Genomic DNA, 18,696 nt, shown 5'->3' with positions numbered 1-18,696 from the left:
CCCCCTCCCCTCACTACCTCATGTTGTTTGCAATGCATGCAATGCAAGCCTTGTGTTCCCGCAGACCATGTGGGCAGGGCAGCCTTGTGTTCCCACACAGCCTGGATTAATTGCTTGCGGGGGCTGCTTTGGGGGTGACATTTCTCTGTGGCCCACCAAAATTTTCTCATGGACCACCAGTGGTCCCCGGCCCACTGGTTGGCGACCACTGCTCTGTAGTTTCTATCATAAGTGGCTTGTCATTGTGCTGTTTTTCTAGGATGTGTTTTTGACTTCCTAGCCTAGAAATTGTTCTGTGGTTTTCCCTTCTAAGGAGCAAGGGCTTTTTCCCCCCAAGATCAGCCCAGATCACTTATGGGTTGACCCAGGCAAAGATGCCATTCATGCTGATTGCCTGGGTAGCTTTTTATAGCAACAATACAGAAATGGGTTTGCCATTTGCTTTCTTCCAGGATGTTTTTCAGACTTCCCAGCCTAGCCTACAGCCCTGAGACATGGGAGCAGCTGTGTATCCAACAACTAGCCAGGTGTAACTTGGCTCTGCCATTTTTCTAGATCAGCCAAACTCAATTAGATGCTGCTCCTTTAGGCCCCAAGCCAATTGGGTGGCTTTGGGCCAGTTCCTCTCTCTCAATCCTTTGAAGAAAGCAATGGCAAACCATTCCCAAAAACGTTGCCAAGAAAACCGCAGGGTTGCTTGTAAGCAACATAATAATTACCACCCTCTATAATAGGGGGGCTCATATGCCAGTTCCCCTCTTTCTTGGATACCTTCCTTATTGATTCCATGATTAGAGGAACAGGCTATATTGCCAGTTTATCTTCCTATACACTTGGAGTTCCAACATCATATTAAAAGGGCATCTTGAAATGTCCCGCATCACAGTTTGATTATAATGCAAATAATTCTATTTGTAATTTCCCAATCAAAAGGATTAAAAGTTATGCATAATATCTGCAGAAGTCTGAAATATAATTTGCATCATGTCAAAGGTTTTTTTTTTTTACTTTATCTAACGATACTGCCAAAACATCTCTTTTATGTTTTATCAGTATAGGGAACTAACACGTTAACTAGAAGTCTAAATATTATCTCATGGTTGACAGCTTTTCAGGAGAAGATTGGGCTGGATGAATTACTGAGGGTACTACTTTCTGTGTTTTTTTGTAAGAAAAAAATATTAAAATGTTAACATCTCATGTGGGATATAGTATATACAGATGTGCAAAAATTTAATAATAGCCTACACTTTCAGATAAATGAGGCTAAACAAGTGCATTTCTGCCTACATTTCCTTCCATACTGCAACTCAGATAACTACTGTATAAATGGAAGAGTTGAGGTTTAAACCTACGAACATGATCTTGGAGGTCTCCATGACTTACAGAAACAAGGTTTGGTGTGGGACATATGTCGGAAACTTTCTTATCCAAATCATGCTCCCTTCACGGTGCTTCCATATCATATCAGTGGCCAGAATATAATAGCTTTCCTCTTTCTCATTTCCCCATATCCTTCTGTCCATCTGTTTCTCTCTTCCATGACTCACTGCATGGATTTTGAATATCCTTTGGATGACCTACTACTGTACATAGCTAGGTGTTTCCTTCCCATCCTGTTATTTCTTCTCCCTGCCCCATCTCACCAAGGTTAAGCCCATCCTGGCTGTGGTCCTCGGTGCAAAGTCGGCTATAGAGTTCAGCTCCGTCCACAACTGGAGTGCCCAGCAGGAGGCGCAAGATGGCACAGAATCCATCTTGGTGCAGATAAGAGGTTCCTGTCTTGGCCTCCACCTCTGAGAATAGCTGGTTGACAGAAAAGGTGCCAATCAATACATTACTATAAATCACATTAGCACTGCACTGTAATATATATATAAAAGCGAAATACCATTTTCATCATCACAAAATCTCCAGAACCATAAAGCCTACAAACTTGAAATTTGGCACATAAGTTCTTCTTGGCTTCTAGGTGCTCACTAAGAAAGGATTTTTTGAAATGACCATCAGAGCATTAGTATTTCCTAAATTATTGACATACTCTGATACAAAGAGTTCTACTTCCTCTCCCATCTGAAAAGAAATCTGTTCCAAATGCAAAACATAAGCGGAGGAGTTTCAGTTTCAGAGAACCAAGCAGCTTTAGTACAGAACATTTGAGCTAAGCCACACCCAGGCTCCTTGCTGCCTCCTCCTTGCTCACACAGCAAATACTGTTTCAGTTTCCAAACAGCCTTCAACTCTGTTACCGCTGACAGGACACTAGCCACATGAATATCGATGGATGTTGGTAGGCAAAGGAACAATTTCCCCCCCTTATTTCCCCCCAAAAAAACTAAGCCCTGTTGGGTATATGGATACACCAACCAGGTTTGGGTTGAATAAATATGTAAACCTAGGATTAAGTGTCTATGTAGCTTTAAGCAAGAAACTGCAATGTCATTGTGGGTGCGGTTGCAGACAGTAATATAGGTAGGAAGGGAAACGTAATAGACCCGGCTTCTGGATGCACCTGGTTCTGTTCCTGGTCTGCTGCCTGCTGGAACGTCTATCTGCTTACTTTGGAGGCTACTGTGCCAGATACCATTTCAACTGAACACAAGGACTGTTTGTTTGGTGAGCTGAGGATTCAGCGTTGTCTTAGAGAGAAAGGTATCGGGATGAGAAGATTTACAAGCAGATAAGGACATTGTATTTACTGTTAATGGACTTGATAACTGGATGGATATACTGGATAATGATATATGGACTGAATGACACTTCTTAATCTCTGTGTGCAATAAATAACTATTTTAAAACCACAAACAGTGTTTTTGTCTCCAGTGTGTGTATACTCTTGGGCTTACTCTCTCTCTCATTTGCCTGCCTGGCTTGACTGCTGCTGCATATTCTGCTTGGGGGGTTTATCCCCAAACACTAACAAGCCCAATCACATAGTTTTGTAGCAAAGCACAGGCATAGAGCTAGTTCAACATAAAGAAGACTTTGACAAAGGAATTAAATTCAAACACGTTTCACAAAATCTATTGAGCTCTGATATTCACAGCTCCACCTTCTTTAAATCTACAGTCCCTACTGATCTTTTGATGTCCACTATGTCTTCTACTCTTTAGGTTCTGTGTCTACCAACTTGCCCCCTTCCATTCTTTTGACTTTCTCACTGAGAAAATATTCTGGATGTCGGACTTCACTCGCCACCCAGAACTGGAACCACTCAGGTAGCCCTCAACAGTTCAAAGTTATAACAGCACTGAAATGAAGTGACTTATGACCATTTTTCACATGACCATTGTAGCATCTCCATGCTCATGTGATTAAAATCATGTGATTAAAACTGACTCATATTTATGATGGTTGCAGTCTCCTGAGATCACGTGAAGGTCCCTTTTGCGACCTTCTGAAAAGCAAGTTCAATGGGGAAGCCAGATTCATGTAATAACTGTTACTAGGTTAACAACTGCAGTGACTCACTTAACAACGGTGACAAGAAAGGTTGTAAAATGGAGTAAAACTCACTTAACAATTGCCTCACTTAGCCACATAAATTTGGGGCTCAGTTGCGGTCATAGGTTGAAGACTATCTGTAATTTCTGATGAGCGATATTTATAAAGTTAGCAACCCGCAAGGCAAAAATTTCTAGGGACTGCTGTGTTTGAAGAACAAGCTCTATTTAGAGAAACAAAATTCAAACCCATCTATATTTTTTCCTTTCTGCCCCTCCCTTTGGCACAGAAGAGTGGAGAGGGGGGAGAATTGCAATGGACAATTTTGCTATCAGTTGAAGTTCACTGTGAAAACTCTCTTCTGCACATGAGAGAAAGATCTTGACTTGAGCTTAACTGATGAAAAAATTATGGGCAGATCCAGTGGTGCGATTCATTTTTTTTACTACGGTTGTGTGGATGTGGCTTGGTGGGCATGGTAGGGGAAGGACACTGTAAAAGCTCCAGTCAGAGGTGGTATTTGCTGGTTCTCCAAACTACTCAAAATTTCTGCTACCAGTTCTCCAGAACTGGTCAGAACCTGCTGATTACCATCTCTGGAGAGATCCCTGTAATTTTCTTAACAGCCAAATGAAACTGGCTTAATGTCTATGCCCTCAGTCATCCAGGTCATAGTTATCCCAAAGGTCCTTTTTTAAAGAGGCAACTGGACTTTCTGGTTTTTCTTTGAAAATGTTTCTCTTCTTGTCCAAGAAGCTTTGAATATGTTTCGCTTCTTATCCTCAGACCTTTAAAGAAAAAACAGAAAGTCCAGTTGTCTTTTGAAAAAGCACCTTTGAGACATGAAAGGGGCTTGCTACTGTCATTTTTTTTGGAGTGGGGTGTTATTTTTTCCCCCTCAACTTCCCAGAGTATCCCCGGCATATTCTGTTGCTCCCTGCCCAAGAACTAAGTTAATGTTTCTCAACCACTGCATCTTGAAGATGTGAAGACTTCAACTCCCAGAATTCGCCAGCCAGCAGGGATCCAAGTCCTTCTAAAAACATCTCACCTGGCCTTCTGAAAGCTCATTTCCTCTTCCCCTCAAAGCTAATCAGAACCATTACCTCAAAAGCCCGATGTGTCAGTTGCTGTGGATCATGTTCTCCCCATAGAGATTCCAGGGCTAAAGACACTTCCCGGGCATCCATGTTTCCGTCGGAATCCTGGGGATCAAAGCAGGAAGTATGACGGAGTTGCTTAAGTGCAGAGAAGAAGGCAAAGGGAAAGAATGAAGAAAGCCACTCTTGATTATGCACGCAGCATAGATAGTCCTCGACTTACAACAGTTCCTTTAGTGACCATTCGAAGTTCCAAGTTGTGAGTTGTAAGTTCCAAGGTGAGTTGTGACCATTTTTTAAATTGTTTAGTTTACTTTACTTTATTGTCATTGCACCTCATACAACGAAATCAGACACCATCTTCAGTGCACATCATGACCATGAAAATAAGCACAAACACACATCCTTCACACTCCACACATTGAACCGAAAACCCCCAACACTGCACTATACAGCAGAATTCAAAAGGGCTACTGCCCTGCGATAGAAGCTGTGTTTCAGCCTATTTGTCCTTGTTTTTATTATTCTGTACCGTCTGCCAGATGGTAATAGTTCAAAAAAAGGGTGCCCAAGTTGAGATGGATCTTTGAGAATGTTTTGAACTTTCTTAAGGCAGCGGGAGCTATAAATGGGAGAGGACAACCAATGATCTTCTGGGAATGACGTTAATCCTCAGGAGTGCTTTCCTATCTGCCCCTATACAATTGGCAAACCATACAGAGGTGCAACGGTAGAAGGTCACCAGCAGTTTTTCATTCAGTTGTTGTTTTCTGAAAAGTCTCAGGTAGTATAATCTCTGCTGGGCCCTTTTGACCAGGGCTACAATGTGAGCACCCCAGGTCAGGTCCTCTTTTAGGGTACACCCAGAAACTGAAAACTGGCCACTTTTCACACTTATGTCCATCACAATATCCCCATAGTCACTTGATTTACATTCTGAGGCATGACAATTGGCTCCTATTTTTGACAATTACAGTGGCCCAAGGTCACATGATCCCCCTTTATGACCTTCTGACAAGCAAACTCAAAGGAGGGAAGCTGAATTCACTTAATAACTGTGTTATTAACTGAACAACTGCAGCGATTCACAACCACGGTGGCAACCCAGGCCATAAAATGGGGCAAACTCAAAACTTAACCCACAGAAATGTTAATCTCCATTGTGGTCATAAGTCAAGGACTACTCGTACTCCTCTTCCTATTCTAGCTTACCTGCTGGAAATAGATGCAGATCTCTTCCACAGCTTTAGGACTGGCCAGTCCCAGCCAGTGGGCAAACTCACTTGGTCTCACCTGCCCCGAAGTGCTGACAGGAAGCGCATCCAAGTTGTATTTGATCCCCTCCGTTAGGTATCTGTGGATTGAGATAATTGCAAAGATGAAAAGGAGTGAGGCCAGGGAAGTTTGTCAGACGGCTTAGCAGCAGCAGCCACAAGAGGTCTCTGTCGGGTGCAAAAAAACAGGAGCTGGGATAGTGTTCAAAAATACTATGAGTTTATTTCACGCTACATAAATTTGACCCACTAATGGTCAAGGCAAATTGGCACTAGTTAAGAAGTCAATGGAATTCACACCAGGGCTGGACTTAGGTCACTTGTGTCTACATACGGATCAGTGTGGTATGCAGGGCTGGGATTCAAAAATTTTAACAACTGATTCTGTGGGTGTGGCTTAGGTGGTGGGTGTGGTTTGGTGGTCATGTGACTGGGTGGACATGGCTTGGTGGTCATGTTATTGGCTGGGCGTGGCCAACTCAACATCACTCACATCGAGGCACGCATCTCCTCGCCTGGCCTCTCATGATTGTCAGGATGTTGCAACAGTGGTAAGTGTGAAAAATGGTCATAAGTCACTTTTTCAATGCCATTGTAACTTTGAATGGTCACTCCACACAAGCAAAGTGCCAGCAAAGGAAGGGGAAAAAACTCCAAAGAAGTTCCTGAGACAGGAAGTCTAGTCTTGCCAAGAATGTAATAAGGGTTAACAAAGAGGCAGTTTCTGTAAGCAACACCAGAATGTTTCCTTCCTGCCCTCCTTACAGGATTAGGCCAGTAATTTCTTCTAACAACTGGTTCTCCGAACTGCTTAGAATGTTAACAACTGGTTCTAGTGAATAGATGCGAACTGGTAGAATCCCACCCCTGGTGGTATGCTACCGGTTCAGGAGGGTTCAGCCAATTCGGCCGATCAGGAAGTTTTAAAAAAAGCCTCCTACAATCAGCTGAAAGGAGAAAAAAATCCTAGGACTGTGATGGCGAACCTATGGCATGTGTGCCAGAAGTGGAATGTAGAACCACTTCTGCCAGCACATGACCGGTCACCCAGAAGAGCCCCACTGTGCATGTGCATGGGTGTCGCCGCCCAACAGCTGATTGTTGGGTGTCTGGTGCGCATGTGTGGGGTGTGGGGGTGCGTGGGAGATGCACAGCACACGCGGGGGTCTGATGTGCATGCACAGAGATGCACAGCACAGGGGGGACCATGCATGCATACGCAGAGATGCATAGAGTGCAGGGGGTCATCTGCACATGCGCAGAGATGCGCAATGCACATGGGGTTGCGTGCACATGTGCAGGCAGTGTGGGGGGCAGCACGCATTGCCCTCTGGGTGCTGGCATTCGAGCATGCGCACGTGAGTGCCTGCACAATTTTCGGCACAGGAGCCGAAAAGGTTAGCCACCACTGTCCTATGACAATCATCTGAGAGGAGAAAGAGAAAAGCGCAGGATCGGCTGTCCCACCTGCCCCAGCGCTTTTTTTTCTCCTCTCAGCTAATTGGCCCTGCAGGCCTCAGCTAGTGTGGGGAAAGCTGTGCGTGTGCGCATGCAATCACCGAACCGACAGTAGAACAGATAGGATCCCACTGCTGGTAAGGATTCTAAACTGATAATGTGTTTGACTCTACCCCTTTCAGGCTCAGCCTGCTCATTTCCTACACTATCCATACTTTCTTGTATATAAAGAAACAATATGCTTGTTAAACAATGTAACACATAAACATTTTTCTTTTTATATCTATTGTGAACAGGAAAGCACGGGGTGTCGTTGCATATGCTGAACTTTGTGCTGTGACCAGAACTTAGGAAAGATGTGCTGGGAGAATTTGGTGGGGTGACTGTGTTCTCTCAATCCTTGAGCCATTTTTGAACTTAGTCTTTCTTTTGGAGGGATGGGAGCTTCTTTCCCCCACAGAGTCTTCCTATTCTCTTCGAGAGTTACTGTGGTGACAAACAATCCAAATTCTTAGTTAATTAATTTCTTTCCAAAATACTTTGAGGTAGGAAAGAATAAAAGCAAAACATTGCTTTTGCTAGTATAATATTGTGCAATATCCAGTGATAACAGGTATTCCAGAACACTGAAACAAACAAACAAAAATGCACATTAGCTTAACCGGAATAGAATAAATTTGTGTACTCACTGATGAGAAGGGGGCGGGCGGAGGAATAGAACCCTGATTTACCAGTACTTAACCATGTTTTCTTCAATTATCCTATAACTAGATAGACCACCTTGACTGACAGGCTATTTTATATTTTTTTATTAGAATTTTTCAATGTAGTAACAATATACAGAACAAAAACATAGAAAAAGGAAGGAAGGGGAGAGAAAGAAGAGAGAGAGAGAAGGAAGGAGAGAAAAAGAAAAAAGATAGAGAAAGAAAGAAGAGATAGAAAAAATGGAAGGAAGGGAGGGACAGAGGGGGGAGGGAGGGAGGGAGAGAGGGAGGGAGGGAGGAAGGAAGGAAGGAAGGAAGGAAGGAAGGAAGGAAGGAAACACACAATTAATTTTCCAGTGTGCTTCCCTATATTTAGTGGAATATAACTGGAAATTATAAACCCACCAACCTGGACAATCTTGGTTCTTTCCCAGGTATCATTCTACTCCTACCTGATCTGCTGCTCACAAGCAGACCTTGTGCCAATGATTGTGCTATGCTAGTCAATTTCTAGTCCCCTAACAGCTACCCCTCCTCCATCATTAGATTTCCAAGAATCAGAAGTAATACCACATCTGCTCCTCCCTAACAGCAGGAGAGGCTGACCCATAATCTATCAAAGGAGGCCTGTCTTGTGGCAAAGCTGGATGGAGAATGAGAGTCAGCCATTGATTTCATCCAACAAAGCTCTTTCCTTGTCCCAGTTACCCCTTACCTGGCCTTCCGGAGAGCCTTCCCCAGTTCCCAGATCCGTGGCTCCAAGGCTACTCTCAAGCGCCCTACGACAGTCACTGGAAGGTTGCCCACAAATTCACATTCTGTGGCAGGGATCCCCAGGGCTCTAGTTAAAGAGGGAAATAACATAAGGACAAGAAGAGTCTTAGGGGGAAACAGATTCATCAAGCAAGAAGGGAAATGTCTTGTGCACCAAGAACCAGGTTTACAGCTTCAGTAGTTCTTCCATTACACCTCAGTATATTTTCCAGAGAATAAATTTTGGCTTCTAGTCTCTTGTTGAGACCACCAGGGACCCCAAGCTAGCATCCTGTAGATCAGATTTCAAAGCCTAGCAAGATGGGGAAACCTCTGCACTGATAGATTTTGCCACAAATATTAATGAACTGGCCAACTCTTCTAGTCTGGTCAACTATCAAGAGCCTTAGATTTTCTCTACTATAAATTCAGTTTTTCCAGGTGTCTTCTCAAGTCTTCAGAGCTCAGTTTTAGCAGCACACAGAACCTGGATCCCAAACCAGTCACAACATCTTCTGATCATTTCTTATAATGTTGAGCCTATCCTTCCGTTGCACCCTAAACTCCCTGTTTACAAAAAGCATCTCCAAACTCACTTGGCCATCACTTTCTGGACATTGTTAGCATATAGTGTGGGGTTCACAGCCTCTTCAGGGCTGGGTTGATAAACTGGGAGAAACTGGAAAGGAAGAAAAAATCAGAATTAAAGAAAAAATTTAATTCCTGGAGAACTGAGCTATAATATGCAAAATCTGGGATTGTCAAGAAAATGGCATCAACTTTAAGAGAGATTGTAGGCCAATCTGAAGACTAGAACCTGAGTGCCCAAGTCTACATGAAATTGTAATTTTTAATATGTCAGAAGAGAGAAATTTCCCATCCACTGTTTTTGGGAGTGGGGCCCCAACACAGCATTCAAAGCCAAAGTGTGAATCTAGCTCCAGAGAAAAAAAATGTGAGTCTTACAAATAAAATTGTACTTTGAACAAAGTACAGTTCAGTACTGTGAAACAGAAAAGGCACCAAAGAATGACTCCAAGAGTCATTCTTTGAATGATCACAAACTCCCCTCTTTTCTTGTTACCTCTACTTCTACAGTCGTGCAAAGCTGAGATGCAGTCAACCAGATGACTTTTAACCTGGAAGAAGAAATGGAAATTGACTGAGACTTGGTCTCGCTGACATGGGGAATACACATAACCACCCACTACTATAAAACCATTATTAGGAACTTACACTCCAGGTCCTCTCCATGCCCAGGTGGTTGAATCCTGTAAAAAAAGAAAAGAAAAAGGAGGTATTTAGTTTGATCTAACAAAGTGGCATGGTCCATAAGAGAGATCCATATAATCCATAAGAAAGTTCCACACCCATTTGCACTACTGAAGGAAGGTGACCCTGAAGACACAGAAGAACCTCCAGGGGCTCTTGAGCTGCTTCTCCACTGCCATTTTTAAAGGCACTAATAAACTTACACTAAGTTAAATACCAATCTAGTTTAACATCTATGGAGATTCTCAGTCATCCAGGTCATGGTTGTCCCAAAGGTGCTTTTTCAAGAGGCAACTGGACTTACTGGTCTTCAAAGGAAAACCAGAAAGTCCAGTTGCCTCTTGAAAAAGCACCTTTGGGACAATCTAGCATAACAACTACTTAGACAAGCCAGCTTCAAAAATGCAGATAAAAAACACTCAGCCAGTTTTCTCTGGCATCATAGAGAGTCCTCAACTTAAAACCATTTATTTAGCGACTGTTCAAAGTTACAATGGCACTGACAAAATAATTTACAACTCATATTTGTACAAATGACCATTGCAGAGTCCTCATCAAAATTTCTTACTACCAGTTCTGTGGATGTGGCTTGGTGGATGTGGCAGGGGAAGGATACTGCATAATCTCCATTCCCTCTCCACCCATTAACCTGCTTTCCAGTCCGTTCTCCTATGCAGAGCAACAAAAGAAGACCCAGCCAATCAGCTGGGACTCGAGAGGCAGAGAATAGATGGGGGCAGGGCCAGTCAGAGGTGGTATTTGCCAATTCTCCAAACTACTCAAAATTTCCACTACCAGTTCTCCAGAACTGGTCAGAACTTGCTGAATACCACCTCTGGTCCCCATTATTGCATGATAAATATTTGAGTGCTCAGCAACTGGCAAGTATTTATGATAGTTTCTGCAAGGTCACATGATCATCATATGCAACCTTCCCTGATGGCTTCCAACAGACAAAGCCCATTTGGAAGACAGAGCTAGATTGCTTAATGATTGTTTGACCTACCCGTGTTTTCCTGAAAATAAGATTGTGTCATATATTAATTTTTGCTACAAAAGATGTACCAGGGCTTATTTTTGGGTTAGGTCTTATTTTCAAGGAAATATGATACTAAATGTGTCTGTCTTGACAATCTTAACAGGAGCTTATTTTTGGAGTAATGCTTATATTATGAGCATCCTGTAAAAACACACGAGAGCTTATTTTCCAGTTGGGTCTTATTTTGGGAGAAACATGGCACTTTACAATTGCAATGTCCCAAAGGTGGGGTTTTTTTTTCAAGAGGCAACTGGATTTTCTTGTTGGTTTGTTTTTAAGATATTTCACTTCTCATCCAAGAAGTTTCTTCAGCTCTGACAGGATGGTGAGGAATGGAAGGTTTTATATTTCTTGAAGCCAGCTGTTCATTTGCATTCTTTTAGAGAATCTATCTCCAGTGGCTGCTTAAGCATGAACAGACTGTGATAGCAGCACAGGTGGCTAGATTCTGAGTAACAGCACTGGAGATTTGTCAGAAACACATGATTAATCCACCATAGCTATTTTATACAACTAATGTAGCAAATCCTTTTGCATTATCTTTTGCATTTTAGTATTTAATGACTATGGGCCTCACCGTTTAAAGACTGATATTATAGTATAGTTAGGCCATATGTTTAACTAACAGATTGGATGCCAACTTGAAATTTTAATATAGATTTTATCTGTTATTTATTACTTTATTCTAAAACTTTTAACTAGATACTACTTGAGTGTTTTTATTTGTTCTGGTCTCTGGTTTTTGACTGTAATAAACTTGCTTTGTATTGCTTAGAGAGTTGTTGAGGCCACTTGGAGGTTTATCTGTGTCCACCGAGTCACCTGAATAGTACAATTGGGTGTGCAGCCTTCTTGGAACTGCTAAATGGACTGTGTTGTGGAGCTGTGCTTTCTTCAGGATATTTCTGCCCTGTGTCCCTTCACTGTTGAACATGGGGGCAGGCTGTTTGGGACAATCATGACCTGGATGGCTGAGAATCTCTCTAGACAACAACTGTAGTGGTTCACTTAAATAACTGTGGTTTAAAAAAAAAGGTGGTAAAATTGGTCACAACTCATTTTAACAACCATGTTAATTAGCAATAGAAATTCTGAACCCAATTGTGGCTGTAAATTGAGGATTATCTATAATGATTACAATGTTAAGACTCTCTCCTAAAGTTCGTGAAAACTCACCACAGAGTTGGGGTAGCGAATGAGAACCGGCTGAATGGGAACACCAGATATGAAGGCACCTGAGAACATAAAGCAAACACGCTCAAGGTTTACTTATCTGTCCTGCTGGCTAAAAGAATGGCGCAGTGGCTCAGTGGTTAAGAGTCTGGGTTTATCGGCTGGAAAGCTGGCAACTTGGGTTCAAGACCCAAGCGCCATGTGACGGGATGAGCTCCTCTCCTGATTCCAGCTCCTGATAACCTAGCTGTTTGAAAGCATGCAAATACAAGTAGATAAATAGGTACCACTTCAGTGGGAAGGTAATAGCACTCCATGACATCATGCTAGCCACATGACCATGGAAATGTCTTCCAACAGTGCTGGCCCGATGGCCTTGAAACGGAGATGAGAACTGCCCCTTATAGTTGGCAATGACAAGCAGAGTAAAAATCCGCAGGGATTTCTTTACCTTTTTTTTTAACCTGAGTGCTGAAGGTGAATCTAAGGAATATTTTAAGGTTGAAGGGTTAGGATATTCACAAGCCTTTTACCCAAATCAATGGAAAAAGAAAGTCTGTTTTTTCCCTCCAGTTTTCAAAAGAGATTAGACTTAAAATAATTGTCTGCTTTTCAAAGTAGGCTACAAAAGGGCTTAATTGTTGCGTCAACCATAAAGAGTTGTCTTTTTGGATCAGTTAGTTTAAGGCAGGGCAATCTTCAATGCTAGTTAATGGATTTGTACAACCAATCCATTGTTTTACACCTGTTGAACAGACTTGCTAATGATGTCTTACCTGGTTTAAACTTCAGTAAGGCTTTTTTGTTGGAGCAGGTGCCCTCGGGATAGAAAAGCACCTGGAGAAAGAGGTCACACAAATCAAGAGAGGAACCTTTAAACCTCTCAAATCAAAGAGGAACTACATTAACTTAATGGATCGGGTCCTCCAATAAGTTTTACCTGTGGCCATTTCCCCTGGGATGTTGCTCGTTTCTTCACTTCTTCCACCACTTTCTTGCGAGAAGCTGGATCATGGCGGGAAACCAGGATGGCCTGATTGAATCTCAGCAGGGCTGGAGGGGGTGAGCACAGGGGGGAGAGAGGGACAAGTGATTGCAAAGTGCACAATATATAATATATTATATTATAATAATACATAAGTGCACAATCGTGCCTACCGTCCCTATCCTATTGTCCCCAATTATTCGTACCTATTTCCTGTATTTATACTTATGTTTATTCTTATCTCTATTATCTTGTAAGCAATTGACAAATAAAATAAAATAAAATAATAAAATAAAATAAAATAAAGCTTTTCTGAGTCACTGCCAGGAAATTGGCCTGAGAAATATTTTCCCAAAGGAAGCAATACAGGTAGTCCTCAACTCACAATAGTTCATTTACTGACCATTCAAAGTTACAATGGCACTGAAAAAAATGACGTATAGCTGTTTTTCACACTTATGACCATTGCAGTATCCCCATGGTCATGTGATCAAAATTTGTAATTGCAATTTGTTTGTTTAGAACTTTAATGGTGATATATGTTTGGACTATATGTTGACATGGCCTATAGCAGTGGTGGTTAACCTTTTTGGGCTCCGTGCCAAAATTGTGCTAGCACCCAAGAAGGCAATGCACGCATTGCCCCACGAATGCACAAGCAATCCCCCCCAGCTCCCTTACCTGCATTGCGCCTCTTAGCTGATTTTCGGTCAGTTTGAGGCTTTTTGGCCTCCCAGAGGCTTGAGGATAGCTTCTTCAGCCTTTGCAGGCCAAAAAATAAGCCCGTTTCATCACTTCAGGTATTACAAGAAGTGATGAAACGGGCCTATTTTTTGGCCTGGAAAGGCTGCAGAAGCTGTCCTCAAGCCTCTGGGAGGCTGAAAAAGGCCTCAAACAAGATGAAAATCAGCTGTGAGGTGCACACATGTGCAGTGAGGTAAGTCTGCTTTCAGCTCACATGCCAGCACAAATGGCTTTATGTGCCACCTGTGGCACGTGTGCCATAGATTCGCCATCACAGGTCTATAGGCTAATTAGTAAATAAATATATAGGTTCCTTTTGTTGTGACTGCTGTATGTAATTTGCTTCATGAAATCCAAAGGTGTCAAGGGAACGAATGCTTTATAAGTTCATAAACTCCTGAGGATCAATCCAAAGGCTTCATCCCATTTTAACCAATGACAGTGTTATAATCAGCACAAGGTAGCAACAGATGTGGAGCAAGCAAATCAGTGTGATCGAAATCCAAGCCACAAGAGCATTTGCTACCATTTCATAGTGGCAAAGATATAAAGATATGCCACCCCTTTACTGCTATCTGACATTCAGTGGGATGTTTGCACCCCCAATATGGCAGTAAAAATCTAAGTCCCCAAATGTTATTCTTTTAGACATTTGAGGGTGAAATCAAGCTTCACTCCAAGAACAGGGAAGTTATGTGTCCAAATCATACTTGGCCAGTAAAGAATTCTATTCTGTTCTGTTCTATTCTACTCTATTGCTATCTATTCTAATTCCTATTTTTATTCCTATTCCATTCCAATTCCTATTCTATTCCTATTCCTACTCTATTCCTATTCTATCTATTCTCATTCCTATTCCTATTCTATTCTATTCCTATCATATTCTATTCCTATTCCTATTCTATCCTATCCTATTCTATTTCTATGGATAATGTTATTGTGTTAAAATGCCCACTGCACTAACCGCTGCAGATATTTTCACCATCATGAGGACTAGAATAGCACTAACACTTAAGACTTATACACCGCTTCACAGTGCCTTACAGCCTTCTCTAAGCAGTTTACAGAGTCAACCTATTGCTCCCAACAATCTGGGTCCTCATTTTACCCACCTCGGAAAGATCGAAGGCTGAGTCAACCTTGAGCCTGGTTGGATTTGAACTGCCAAATTGCAAAAACGTAGGCAGCTGGCAGGCAGCAGAAGTAGCCTGCAGTACTGTACTCTAAAGCCCAAATGGTGTACCAGATGTAAGATGCAATGCATATAAAACTTCCAAAGGAACGTTCTACTGCCTACGTGAGTTTCCTTGACCTACTCACCCACTATCCCCAGCTATCTAAAGTAGCCTTACCTCCAATGACCGGCACATGGAGATTCTCCGTGCGTGACACCACCTTGGGAAGATCGCAGGGCAGCAAAATAATGGGGTCAAAGAAGGTGGAGTGAGGAGCAGCCACCAGGATGGGTGCCTCAAGCCGGGATGCCCTCTGACCTCTCACCCGGATCCGCATGAACCCAAGCAAGAAAAACATCAGGCGACTCAGCCAATACACCGAACCATGAGAAACTGTGCTGAAAATGGATGAGGAAGAAGAAGGGCAAAAAAAGCAGGAGGCGTTAAGAGGACTGCAAGCAAAGAGTCCAAAGGAGAGCTGAGAGGGGCCCTTCCCATTACTTACTTTCTCCATCCTGAACAAGGTTCTTGCAAGGTTTCTTCAGACAATCCCACCACTTGGAGCAAGGCGAAGGGCCAGATAAGGAAGAGGACCACAAAAGCCAACGCAACCCGGATGGGGGCCAGAATAACCCCCAGCACATAGAACTGCAAGGAAAAGAAATTCATTGGAAGGTGTTGTTCTAAAGATGTACCCCAATCCAGATCCTCATTTTCTTTCCTTTTTTTGTTCATTACATTTTCTAATTTGATTAAAGGTTAAAGTTCCTCTAGCACATATGTGCTAGTCGTTTCCGGCTCTAGGAGGTGGTGCTCATCTCCGTTACAAAGCCGAAGAGCCAGGGCTGTCCAAAGACATCTCCGTAGTCATGTGGCTGGCATGACTAAATGCTGAAGACGCATGGAACTCTGTTACCTTCCCACCAAAGGGGGCCCTATTTTTCTCCTTGCATTTTACATGCTGTCAAACTACTAGGTTGGCAGAAGCTGGGACAAGTAACAGGAGCTCACTTCGTTATGCAGTGCTAAGAATTCAAACCACAAAACTGCCAACCTTTCTGATCGACAAGCTCAGCATCTTAGCCACTGAATCACCGCATCCCCTAATTTGGGAAGACTCTAAATCAGGGATCCCCAACCTGTAGGCCCCAGCCCACTATTGGGCTGTGGTCTTTTGGCCACCGGGCCATGTGAATGTCCGGCCAGTGCATGTACTCATTCCTCTTCTTGCACTAGTGTTGCAGTGAGCGTTGCACTCATGGACCCATTTGTGTTTTGCCCTCATTTGCAGCACTGTTCACATGTGCACATGCACACGTAAAGTCTTCTGCCCAGTCTCCCCTCCCCCAGACCCACAAGATTGGGATACTCTGCTCTAAATTATGATTATAAACCTGGGTGATTTTCAAAAGATAAAAGAATACAGATTAACAAAGCTGGAAGGGACCTTGGAGGTCTTCTAGTCCAACCCCCTGCTCAGGCTGGAAACCCTATTTCACAGATGTCAAACTCGATCACATAACATGATGTATCATGTGTAGCACATTGTTTTTGGCCTTTGTGGAGCCGGGGTGGGCATGGCCTGCACATAAGGTACACCCAGCCCATAGGCCACCAGTTTGACAGGCCTGCCCTACACCACTTCAGACAAATTGTTGTCCAATTTCTTCTTAAAAACTTCCAGTGTTGGAGCATTCACAGCTTCCGGAGGGAAGCTGTTCCACTGATTAATTGTTCTGTCAGGAAATTCCTCCTTAGTTCTCAGTTGCTTCTCTCCTTAGTTTCCATCCATTTCTTCTTGTCCTGCCTTCAGGTGCTTTGGAGAATAAGTTGACTTCTTCTTTGTGGCAGCCCCTGAGCTATAGGAACACTGCAAATCATGTCACCCCTTAGTCCTTATTTTCATTAAACTAAGGCTGTAAAGCACTATAAAGTGGTATATAAGTCTAAGTGCTATTGCTATATATCCTTGTGTCTTGGGGGAGGGGTCCCTGCTCAAAAATATTTCTATCTATAAGGGTGCACAATTAGAAAAGCAGAATCACAAATTCAGAAAAGGCAGTAATTGAGTGTTACAATAATTAAGCGAGGACTTCCTGGCCTCATGCCCGACCGCACGTTTTGCAAATTATTTTAGGAAGAATAGTACACAAGCCAAATAAATAACCAACAATTATACAGATGAAGGAAAAATAATAATAAAAAATATGTTTGGAGTCATGCATAAATCAGTTTGCTCTGCTGACTTAGATTCCCACTGCAAGTACTGTAGAGTAGTTTGGGGTAGTGGTTAAAATGTGGACCTAGAAACCAGGAGACTGTGAGTTCTAGTCCCACCTCAGGCATGAATATTGGTTGGGTGACTTTGGGTCAACTACTGGGTGACAGTGAGTTCTAGTCCCACTTTAGGCATGAAAGCTGCCTGGATGACTTTGGGTCAATCACTAGGAGACAGTGAATTTTAGTCCTATGAAGGGCAGTGGCACAGTGATTACAACGCAGTACAACATGCTACTTCTGCTGACTGCCGGCTTCCTCCAATTTGGTAGTTCGAATCTCACCAGGCTCAAGGTTGACTCAGCCTCCCATCCTTCCGAGGTGGATAAAATGAGGACCCAGATTGTTGGGGGCAATAGCTTGACTCTGTAAACCGCTTAGAGAGGGCTGTAAAACAATGTGAAGGGATATATAAGTCTAAGTGCTATTGCTATTGCTACTTTGGCATGAAAATTGGCTGGGAGACTTTGGGCCAATCACCAGGTGAATGAAAGTTTCTAGGCATGAAAGTTCTCTCTCAGCCCGATGCCTCACAGAGTGGTTCTTGTTGTTGTTGTTGTGAGGAAAATAAGAGGAGGAAGGAATATGACTATGTTAGCCACCGTGAGTTATGTATAAAGCAACAAAGGTGAGCTAAAACTCTAATAAAATCTTATTATGTCTACTTAGCCGCAAGCCCATTGCTTTAAGGGAACATCAGTTTGTATGGATTATTTGCATAAAATGGGGAGATAGATTAACTCAGTTTCCGTGTGTTCCCTATGCTGCCTGTTCTTCCTTACTTCCACTTGCGAAGGCAATAATAACACGTTTGTCTGCATTGCTCTTGACAAAGATCGTTACTTTGGCAACTTTGGAAATGTCACTTTCTTCTGAAGGCTGAGATGTTCTCTTAGCCAAGACCTTGTGGTTGGAAGAACTGATACTGATACCCCAGGGAGCCAACAACATCTTCCTTTTTCCCCATGGTGATCACAACAGGCACCTGCCAGGGGGCAAATCCTGTCCTGTGCAGCCTGACGTCATCATACCAATGACACAAATTGTGTAATTATGCAATTTGCTTAAGTTACATTGTGACTTGTGATAGACACCTGGGGCAATAATCCCCTCTATGAGCAGAACTGCTCGAAAATGGGAGGTCACGAAGCTGAGGGAAGATGGCACAAACTGGGAGGGACTGGAATTCTCTTAATTTTTGTGGCTCCAACTGGAGAATTCTCTCCTCTACACAACTTGGCTGTGAAAACCAGCTTAGGCTGCTATTGCTGTATTAATGCTACCAAATGTTTTTT

The 18,696-nt window shown here is 42.8% G+C and overlaps 1 protein-coding gene across 2 annotated transcripts in view; it reads right to left on the bottom strand.

Moving 5' to 3' along the window:
* The window catches only part of LPCAT4 (lysophosphatidylcholine acyltransferase 4), a 44,638-nt gene that overhangs the window by 4,010 nt on the left and 21,932 nt on the right, over positions 1–18,696 (bottom strand). The window contains exons 2-13 of one of the 2 annotated variants that reach the window (XM_026722551.2): positions 15,630–15,772; positions 15,302–15,522; positions 13,161–13,273; positions 12,997–13,057; positions 12,224–12,282; positions 9,973–10,007; positions 9,821–9,875; positions 9,333–9,415; positions 8,699–8,824; positions 5,757–5,898; positions 4,551–4,649; positions 1,647–1,806 (exon numbers count right to left, since the gene is read on the bottom strand). In XM_026722551.2, the coding sequence (XP_026578336.1) occupies positions 1,647–1,806; positions 4,551–4,649; positions 5,757–5,898; positions 8,699–8,824; positions 9,333–9,415; positions 9,821–9,875; positions 9,973–10,007; positions 12,224–12,282; positions 12,997–13,057; positions 13,161–13,273; positions 15,302–15,522; positions 15,630–15,772 (1,297 nt within the window). The remainder of the gene's footprint in view (positions 1–1,646; positions 1,807–4,550; positions 4,650–5,756; positions 5,899–8,698; positions 8,825–9,332; positions 9,416–9,820; positions 9,876–9,972; positions 10,008–12,223; positions 12,283–12,996; positions 13,058–13,160; positions 13,274–15,301; positions 15,523–15,629; positions 15,773–18,696) is intronic. The other variant, XM_026722552.2, reaches the window with a different exon arrangement.

Source organism: Pseudonaja textilis, chromosome Z (genome assembly GCF_049901715.1).
Source record: "Pseudonaja textilis isolate UNSWEBS1 chromosome Z, rPseTex1.2, whole genome shotgun sequence".
Classification (NCBI taxonomy): domain Eukaryota; kingdom Metazoa; phylum Chordata; class Lepidosauria; order Squamata; family Elapidae; genus Pseudonaja; species Pseudonaja textilis.
This window is presented reverse-complemented; position numbering and strand designations above follow the sequence as displayed.